Source organism: Artemia franciscana, chromosome 18 (genome assembly GCF_032884065.1).
Source record: "Artemia franciscana chromosome 18, ASM3288406v1, whole genome shotgun sequence".
Lineage (NCBI taxonomy): Eukaryota > Metazoa > Arthropoda > Branchiopoda > Anostraca > Artemiidae > Artemia > Artemia franciscana.
In genome coordinates this window covers 8293904-8304783 of record NC_088880.1, presented here as the reverse complement: position 1 = coordinate 8304783, position 10880 = coordinate 8293904, and the positions used below count along the sequence as shown (strand labels likewise).

General features: G+C 35.1%; 1 protein-coding gene across 1 annotated transcript in view; it reads left to right on the top strand.

Annotated features, from left to right (window-relative positions):
* Positions 1-388: 388 nt before the first annotated feature.
* LOC136038564 (uncharacterized protein CG1161-like) overlaps positions 389-10880 on the top strand; it is a 60137-nt gene continuing 49645 nt past the window's right edge. Inside the window, exon 1 of the mRNA XM_065721736.1 lies at positions 389-406. Coding sequence (XP_065577808.1) covers positions 404-406 — 3 coding nt within the window. The 5' untranslated portion in view covers positions 389-403. The remainder of the gene's footprint in view (positions 407-10880) is intronic.

Sequence of the window (10880 nt, the reverse complement as noted above, 5' to 3'; positions counted from 1 at the left end):
GTATCACAAGACCTGGGAAAATGCAAAAAAAAAAGAAAAACAGTTTTATCTCACAGTTTAATACATATATATCCAGGGTTCAAATTTATACAATCACATGGATTTGTTGTTGTTGTTGTGTTTTGTTGTTGTTGGAATAGTTGAGAGCCTGTACTCTCAACTATTAAGGTAAAATGGTGCTTTTCAGTGGTTAGAAGTCATTAATCAGTATAGATTTTCTATTTTTAGGGTCTATTGCTTCTATTTTCCTGACTAAAATCTTAGTGCCATATCCTAGTTTTGATGATAGTATCATACTTCTCCTAATTTGCATTAAGTTCCATTCCAAGATCTTTTGTGGACTTCCCGGAAAGACTAAAAATGGCTGAACATTTTCCAGTTTCTGAGGAATCTTTCATTAAAAATGGTAAGTTATACAGTTAAATGTGGGTACAATGTGCCCACATGTGTAGCATAATGTATATTTTTTTTACCAGGGTATTCTATATAGAAGGAGTTTTCTTAGTATTTTTAAGGGGTCCCATTTCATTAGTAATTTAAAGTTCTAGTGCCTCTTCAGTAATGAAAAGTGATTGAAGGACAAGCAGCCTCCCCAGATCCCTGAGAGTAAGGGTTGTAAGTTTTTTTCCAGGGCATATAAGGTTTTTATGGAAAGGGCAGGTGCATAACTCCAGAGGGGGCTCATTTGATTGAAAATCAGAAATTCTAAAGCCTTTTTTTCAGTGTCAAAGTATTTTTAGGGCATCTAACCTCCCCCCTAATATCCTATTTTTTCCAAATGCATCCAATAGTTGTTTTAAGATAGCTATTTGTTCAAGAGATAATCCAAATATCACATAACAAGGCCTTCAAGGGTTGACACAACATCCAGAGTCTGGGGACAGGTGTTGTAAGTTATGTCCTGGGGTGGTCATGTGAACTTTGAGGAGGCTCATTTAACTGGAAACTTACAGATTTACTTCCAGTTCAAGCATAAAAGCAATAGAGGGAACTAGCCTCCTCCCTCCCCTTCATGGCACTCTCTTTTTCCCAAATGCGTCTTAATCAAAATTGTGAGATAGCCATTTTGTTCATAATAGTCCAAAGTCTTCAGGGTAGACAAAGCCCAGGGGCAAGGGTTATCTTTGGGTATATACGGTTTTTATGGAACAGCTGTTTCTATAAATTTCAGATGGGGCTCACTCAATTAGATGTCAAAAGTTTCAGTGCCTTTTTTAACATATCATAAGTCAGTAGAGGCCTGCCCCCAAGCCATTTCATTCCCCAAAACACATCCAATGAAAATTCGAAGAGAGTCTTTTTGCTCAGCATTGTTGAAAGGTCCAGTAATAATATCTTAAAAGAAGTCAACCTCCCAACAGTTTTCATAAAAAGGGCTGTAAGTTAGGCAATTCACTCATTGTTTACATATAGTATATATAATTGAAAAAGGTATGCTTGTTTGAACTTAACTTTCCAAAAAGATGAAGGCCATTTAGGTGAGCCTTTCATAGAATGTTGAGGGGATTGTTGAACTAAATCCAAACACATTATACATACACAGATTGTCAAAAATGTTGTAACTCATGAATTTGGGAGTATATTAATTTGGACGTCTCAAGAAATGATGGAGGAGATAATCCAAAAGGCAATATTTGCATGCTACAACTACTACTGTTACTAACACCACTACTGCTGCTACCACACTACTCCATTTACAATATTGAGGGGAAATTTGAACTAAATTAAAAAATTCAGTATGCATTGACAATTTACCAAGAATTGATTGGGGCATTAAGTTGGAACTTTCAGAGATAGCTTAAAGGAGAAGATCATCTGACCTAAAGGCAATATGTGTATGCTACCATTAATACTACCATAACTTTTACATTTACTTCTGCTGCTACTTAAACTATTACTTGTAAGCCTAAGAGCATTGAGAGGAAAATTTCAAGAAGTATATGGAACATACAGGGTATTAAAAGGAGAAATCAGCAATTTCATAGCAATGACTAATTGTATTAAGTCGGAACTTCCTGGACTTAATAAGAAGAATGTTCAACTAACCAAAGGTAATACACCAAATATACTGCTGCTACTATTACTTGGTTAAAGGTACTGGTGATTTGACCATTTTTGTAAAAAAAACACTTTCCACTCTAGAAGGCTTAATTTAAAGACTTTTGGTTTGAAAAGGGTTTCAGTATTTAGAAAAAATATCTACAAATCTAGCTGTTTGATTAGAAGTTTGAAGTTTCATCAGAAAAGGGTAAAAAATTCCGATTTTCTTAAATTGGAAGATTTTCACCTACAAATTTGACAGAACAAAAATGTTACCTGTTTTTGATGTCAAAAATTGCGCTGTCAAATCATTGGTGCCTTTACCCTACTGCTATTACTATTAATACTACTGCTAGTGATACCAATACTACTACTATGTAATTATGTCTTAGGGTATTAAGGTTAAATTTTCAAGGAATTTTGAGCTGGGAATCTGAACTGAATCACAACACACCATCTGTATACATATTGTCAAAAGAGAATAACAGCCATATCTTAGGAATGGTTCAGTGTTTCAAGTTAAGTACAACAGGATTTGTTGTTGGGGATGTTGAACTAACCAAAAGAGTCTCCAGCATAATATGTTTGTTTTCTATCAGTGTAACACAAATTATTACTGTACTCAAGTCAGTTTTTATCTCTGTGGAATTCTGCCTAAGTGTATCAATATAATGGACTGGACTCTTTCCAGAATTGTATCAATATATTCTGCATTTGATATCTGGCAATCAGTGATAGCATTAACATTAGAATTACTTGTAAGAGTCTATCACTGGGTCCAATAATTCAGCTTCAATTGGATTATGTTTATATCTGTCTTTCTTTCTCATAATTAAGGAATATAAATAAGACTATTTGCTTGCCTTTATATGAACTTACTTTATACACACGCTAGTTCACGGCATGCAATTTCCTTGTAGTTACATGCAGTTAAAAAGGCATGGGTAACACTCAAATCAGGAACTTTTTTCAAAAATAAAAGTCACTGGCAAAAAAGTGTTATTACTATTAAGAATGATTTTTATGAAAAAAAATTAAATAAGTATGGAAGCCAAGCAAAAGTTCATCTGGATTATTTGCAGTCAAATACAAACGGAAATACCTAAGGACTATTGAGTGGCTCAGTTTATGCTTTTCTTTTTTTGGATTTTGAGGAAAGGACAAGGGAGATGATCAAAAAAACAATATTTGCATGATACCACTACTACTATACTTACCACCACTACCAATCCTACTACTACTACTACCACACTTCTCCATTTACAGCCATGTTTTCTAACGTGGGGTGCATGACCCACTTGTGGGGCAATGCAACGTTTTTGGTGGGTCATGGGTAGGACGTGCACTCTTCAGCTGACTATACTTTAGAGGCTCAATTTTGAAACACCTTTTTCTTGTGACTGACATTACACTCAGATGCATTTAAAGAGCGAAAAAGACGCATGATAGTACTGCAATTATGGTGTTCATTGTATAAAAGGTGATGTGTTCAGTCAATACGTTTTATTAGTTTAAAATATGCCTAGAGGAAAACCCACTCCAAAAAAACAAGTTGGTTGCCATTTAGTGGTGCCATTTCATGAAAATTTAGGTGGGGAGCAAGAATATTTTTCAATTTTTTTATGAAAATACAAACAACAAAATATGATTGATCAAGCATACATAAAATAGGGGGTAACTGTGACTTTGCTGTTTAGATGAGTCTTTGACTTATCCATATCCAGTGTCTCCTCTTTATCGACAGCCGTGAACATGGGATTACTTTGTCTGTCATTAACCATTTTCAATTGCAGATAATCCTTTACACGCTCTAATGCCAAGAAAAATTGTTCTCTACTGGCAGTTGCCAGAGGTAAAGTAGCAACTAGTTCCATCAGTTTTAGCAGTGCAGAATAGGCATTTAAGAGGTCAGATCAAATTTCAATAGCTTGAAGAAGATCCATTTTAAAAGTGTCACATTTTGAAAGATGTAACTTTGGAAGAGAAAGCTGGGCTTCTAGGGCATAACGACTAGGGCATCAACATCAACATCACTTGGTTTACATTTCGCTCTCAACTTTTGAAAATTCGAGAAAATCAGAGCTTGAAAGGGAGAAGGCTGACAAAGTGCCGATCAGAGGCATATTTTGTATGAATCGTAAGTTTGCTTTGCTTGTGAAATGGTCTATGACCTTGAAGTACAGAAATTTGCTGGAGTTTGATAAAACTGACTGACTGATGTTGCATTTACTAGTTGTTGAATTTGAACAAGTCTTTGAAACAAGTGGAAATGGCTTGACTTCTCTTGTTCTGAGCACTGGTTTTGGATTCTGGAGACTTTGATTCCTTGATATTGTGTAAAGCTAAGAATTTGGCTTTGTTTTTGTTGAATCTTTTATTTGTTATCATTTCACAGTTTTTAGAGTGTCTTGTATGTCCCAGAAATCAGTGTAATCCCTTTTAAATCAGCCATCTTTCTGTCTTAATTTGTTCTGACTAACAAAATACAGTGACTAACACTTTTTCCATTTTATGCAAAGTTGAGAAAAAAGATACCGAGTTGATTTTTTCCATGAGTCGCTTTGCTTGACACGCTGCCTCATTATCAGAACTATCAGAGACTGCAGCTAGCACAGCAACAATACAATCAAATCTGGCCTCCATCTTGGAATTAGAGTGGCTTGCATAAGACCAACATGTTTGGATGGTCCTCTCAAGCTCCAAAATTTTTTGCTTGTTAATACACTGGAATTCCGCAAAAATTTCATGTCAAGTGTTGCTGCTTGATATAAATACGTAAAGTCTTTTCACAATATAGAAAAATCCAAAGGTTCGCTGATGTTTTTGGATAATCAGTCAAAATTGAATGTAATTTATGGGCAGTGTGGCATGGCATGACAGTGTGGAAAAAAATTGCATGAGGCACCTTCCCCTAAGCTTTCTTTGAACTCCCTTAGATTCCCCACTCATAACGAATCGTCATGACCTTGGCCAACACACAGCATCAAATCTTCAAAAACTTTTTTATAGTTTTGCAAATCGAGGTGGATGAGCTTTTGGTGTCTAATATTTGCATGTGAGAGCAGCCAATCCTTTTCCATTCCTCCATTCCTTTTCTCCATTGCTCCATTCCTTTTCCATTTGATATGTGCCTGGGTAGGACCGCTAATCCTTCTTTTCTAGAAATGTCTTTGGTCTTGCAACAAGCATAGCGTAGTAACTAGCTGATTTTACTTTGAAATAATATCTTGCCACAAGGCATTTTTTTATCTGTGTATTTGCATTGTTTTGATACTGATAACTGCAATAGTGACCAAATTGGCACTGTACATTGACCTTCAGCTTTTTGTCGCCTTTAAATATTTGCTCCATCAGTTCAGTGGAATATCCCAGTTTGTGGATGTTTCTTATTCATTAGAACACCTTGAAGGAAAACCCTGACAGTCACAAAAGCAAATAACGCGAAAAATCTACTTCTGCTTCTTCTTAAAGAAAACACCCGGATCCTAAACGAGCTCCTTTCGGCTTCCAACTGAACTTTTTCACTCATTTTTCACATTTTTACAACAATAAACCAATTAAAAAAAAAAAAAATACGTAATACAACTTCAGTTACAGTTAAATACATAATACAGTTTTGATTGATATGTGAAAAGTGCATGTACTCAAGCTGCCTGCTCCTAGAAGTTTAAGCCCTACAGGCTTTTAAACTGCTACAAGCCTTCTACTTTACATGTTCTATATTTTCTTGAACCTCTTGAGATCTGGACTGACTTAAGCTATTCGCTACACATCTCGAAGTATCATTGCTAACTATCTTAAATTACTTCCATGCTGACACACAATTCCTTTTTCTTTTACTACCCTCATGTTGCTTCAATAGACCAGAACTGTCTTCTCACTAACAAAACTCTTTCCCAGTCAAAGCCCTTTTCAAGCAGTTTCCCCAGCCCTTAATGCCTCACTCAATAAATGGCAGATTGCAAAACAAAGCACGGTCTAAGTTTTATGAATATTCAATGCATTTGTAAGTCTTAAAGTAATGTGTACTGAATTCCCTTCCATTAGAAGTGGAAGCCGAATATCTTTCAAGAATACGTTGAACTGGTTGATCGGTACGGGTTGTAAAGATACTTGAGAGAGATTCTCGACTGCTACGGGAAGCTGCAATGGGCTGGGGAATACAAACCACTCTTTCATATTGACGTGGGTCATTTATTGTTCAGCTTGTTTCTGAAAGATTGTCGCAGGTAAGGGAAATCATGTCCAGTAGCCCAGCACTTTGAGCATCGACATTATTGCCAGTTTCTTGTACGGAAGTTTCTTCTTTTTTTCAGATTCTGACAGTAATAAACTCCAAAGTTTGTTCTCACTTTTTACTCAATGTTTGATTACGGGTACATTTCAAGACAGGGTTGTCTACTACCGGAATATTTAGGATTCTCTAAGTTGAGAATAGAGGAAACATTTCTACAAAAAGTCATTAAACATTGACAGTGCTATTTAGTGGCTCTGAAAAAACAAAAACACGGGGTGAAAAATATAAGCGACCTGTCATTCAGTCTCGCTAGTTCAATATAGCACTTAGCTAAAATACAAAATAGCTGTTGAATAGAAGTAAAAGGGTCTTTTCCAAACCTAGGGGGTGTGCCCCTCCCTCCTGATTGGCACCACTGTGGTCAACTTCCTTCAGGTGAATACAATTAAAATTTTCAATACCAAATTTAAAAATCACTAGGGGGAGTGAGGATTTTAGAAATGGCTAGATGGGGCATGGCCCAAAATTGGTAGGGAACCACTGATTTACAGTATTGAGGGTAAATTTGAACTAAGTCAAAAGATGATATGTGCATGTTCATTGTCAAAGAGCGTATCTCAAGAGTTGATTTGGGTTTTAAGTTAGGACTTCCAGAGAATGATAAAAAGGGAAGATCATCTGACTGAAAGGCAATACAAACACGCTACTACTAATGCTATTATCACTGTTATATTTACTACTACTACTTCTATTTCAACTACTTGTAAGTTCAATATGTTAAAACTACTGATGCTACTAGTACCACCACTATTAATATTAATTAATTTAAAAAAAAATTGTTTTTTTAACTGAAAGTAAGAAGCGACATTAAAACTTAAAACGAACAGAAGTTACTCCGCGTATGAAAAGGGCTGTTCCCTTCTCAACGCCCCGCTCTTTACGCTAAAGTTTGACTCTTTCTCTCAATTCTACTTTATTAAACAGTAAACTTTTTTTTACTTATATACAGTATAAACAGTAAACTTGTTAAACTTTTGATGACAATGACTAAATTTGATGAAACTTACATATTTAAAATCAGCATGAAAATCCGATTCTTTTAATGTATCTTTTAGTATCAAAATTCCTTTTTTTAGAGTTTCGTTTACTATTGAACCGGGTCGCTCCTTACTACAGTTCGTTTCAATCAATCAAAATTTATTAATTCAAATTAAAATATACAGAAACAATATTATGCCCCAACAGAGAGCAGAGCTCGTAAGGCTGGGGCAGCACAAATGAATAAAAAAAAAAAACAACGTCTCGTCATACTAATAATTTTTAAAGGAGAGAGAAAAAACTAAGACAAAAAAAAACATACGAGAGAAAAAAAACATACAAGGTAGGAGATCATAGAGGAGGCCACCACAGCAAAATACATACTAAAATCTATTATTAATCAATCTCGACATCCAGGCAAAGAATTATTTTTGAAATATGTTTTTTCAAACAAAATCGACTTGTGAAACTTTGGGACATTTCTACTAAGTTAAGTTTATTTGCAATATGAGGAATCTGGTATTTGATTGAGAATATAGCTTTTTCTGATTAATTGGCGGAAGGCGATACTTCTTGGAGCGGATGCAGTGGGCAGGAGAAGTGGGAGTCCCAATTATACCCAAATCATGGAAATAATTTGCTGAGGATTGGATATCATAATACCACATTACTGTATGCACGTCCTTCAATTGTTTGAGATTAAGTATATTGAGAAAAATATATAAAGTTTGGGTTTCTGACGGATTTTTTAAGTCTCGCAGGGCGATGAACAAAAGCGCCCAGAATTCTAATTGCCTTATTTTGAATTATCTGAAGAGGTTGCAGATGGATGGACCATAAATGTGTTGAGATAAACTATGGGGCAATAATTAAGATATGATTCAATTAGAGAGTGGTATAAAATTTTAAGGATGGAGAAAGGAGACACCTGTTCCAATCTGTAAAGACAACCCAAGTGATGGGCAAGTTTCAGTCTCAAATAATCAGAATGCTTACGGAAAGATAAAAGCTCATCGAGAATAACCCCAAGGTAACGAAATGAATGTACTCTTTTTATCCTACTTTGATTTATAATTAACTCATCTATGGTAATTTTATTTTATCACCCATTGTGACCACCCGAAAATCATGAATTCAGTTTTAGAAAAGTTCGGAGCTAGGCAGTTTATTCAAAGATTTCATTGCTTTCACCATTTTCTCAACCAACAAAGATGGGGTTTTAGCTTTTACTGTCACAGCCGTATCATCTGCAAAAATTACTGCTAAGCTATTATCTTGGGTTAAACCCCTTGGGAGGTCATTTATATAAATCAAAAATAGTAATGGCCTCAATACTGATCCCTGGGGGACTCCAACATCATCAATAACGATATGGAATGATAGATGTCCATTTATTTCTACCTGAATTTTTCGATCATGCAGGTAAGATTTTATTAGATCTAGGCCTTTACCTCTAATACCTGTGTTATTAATTTTTTCCATCAAGATTTCATGGTTTAGCGTATCAAATGCCTTTTTTATATCATAGAAGAGAGCAGACACATAATTATCATCATTTAGTGAATCATTAATCTCTAAGATTAGCGCAGCAATAGCTTGTTCAGTGGAATGACCCGACCTGAATCCAAACTGATTTTTAGTAAATAAATTTCTTTTATTAAAATAGGATACAATTCTTTCTTGAATAATTTTTTCTAGAACCTTAGATATTGGAGAAAGAATAGCTATTGGGTGGTAGTTGCCTACATCTGTCTTATCACCTTTTTTATGAATTGGAATAACTCGTGCAGATTTCCATACTTCTGAAAAGATCCCTGATGATATAGATGCGTTTAAAATATGAAGCAATGGAACATGGATTACACAAGCAAGTTCTTTCAGAATATTTGTGGAGAGCCTATCTAGACCTAGGGAATTCCCACGTTTTAAATTCGTAATCACCTTTTGGAATTCACCGAAAGTAACAGGGGCCAGGAACATACTAGAATTTTCGGATGACGGTAAATAATCTTTATATGAACCAATTAAAGATTCAGGGGATTTCAGATCAGAAGTAGCACTAAAATGGGAAAAGTAATTACAAAAATAATCTGTAACAACATCCTTCCCCTTCAATTCAACACCACTTTCATTTATAATCACTTCAGGATGTGATGTCTTAGTATTATTTCCAATTTTTTCCTTGATTAATTTCCACGTAGTCCGAGGTTAATCCCATTTTTTAACTGAATTTTCATAATAAATTTGTTCACTTGTTCTAAGAATTTTAACCAGCAAATTTTTATAATTTTTGAATCGCTGTACATTTTGAGCTGAGGGGTATTTCATTTTTATCTTATAGAGTAGATTTTTCTCCTTGATAGATTTTAAAAGCGATAAACTTATCCAAGGTTTTTTGGGCGAGTTTCTTTTCCGGTATGTAGCTCTAAATGGGCAATGAAGATTCAGTTTTTCGTTCAGAATTCGATAAAATACGTCCAAAGATGTATTTGAATCATTCTCGTTAGTAACTTCACTCCAATCTATATCGCTTAGACTAGATTTCAGTTCATTCATGTTTACTTTTGAAAAATTTCTCCTTTTCATAGTGTTTTCTTTATTGACTATCTTTTGCACTCTAAAGTCAGACATTAAAATACAATGATCAGACGTATCTTCCATAACCACGAATGTAGCCTCACATGTATAAGTTGCAAAAATGTTATCAATCAGTGAAAAAGATGAATTTGTAATTCGTGTCGGAATAAAACATACTGGGCTCATACCATGTGAAAGGTTACATTCTAAAAAATGAAGGACATGTCGGTCAATCCTTTGCAGGCTTGATGGGAGGCATCCCATTAAGTCAATATTGAAGTCCCCAAGGATAAAAAATGGCATTCGAAGATTTGATATCACGCTTAACAGATTTTTAAATTTGTCAAAAAAGTCTGCCATGCTAGATGAGGGAGTACGATAAATTACAGCAATTAAAAATTTTCATTATTTGGTAAAAAAAAAAAAACATTCAACAATACAGCTTTCAAAAACCATCTCAGTATTCAGATATAGAAATTCTTCTCTCAGTCGCGCCGGAATATAATTTTTAACTAGTATTGCTTAACCACCTTGCTTTTTTTATTTCTGCTTACATGAAAGAATTGGAAATCGCTAATATTAATTTTATTTGCCGAGTTTTCATCTAAAAATGTTTCACAAACCCCAAGAATATCCGTGCCCGATTCAAATAAAAAAATTTTAATCGCACCTTGCCCACTCCTCCAACCACGACAGTTCCAAAAAGATATTATCCTCGTATTTTGGTTTTTGTGAGCAAGAACTGTTTGATACTACTACTAGCAAAGCCAACACAACTATGCCTAAAGGTATCAATGTAAACTTTTTAATGAATTATTTCTTTGGGGGGGGGGAGATGAGCTGGTGAACTCGGCAGCAGAGTTGAACTAGGTATGCTGCCAGGATAAGTGACAGCAACAGGACAGGAGTGGCGTGAATCTATGAGCTTTGCTAGAGTCTACCCAGCTCTAAATGGGTACCTGGAGAAATCTTAGGAAGGTAAATAGGA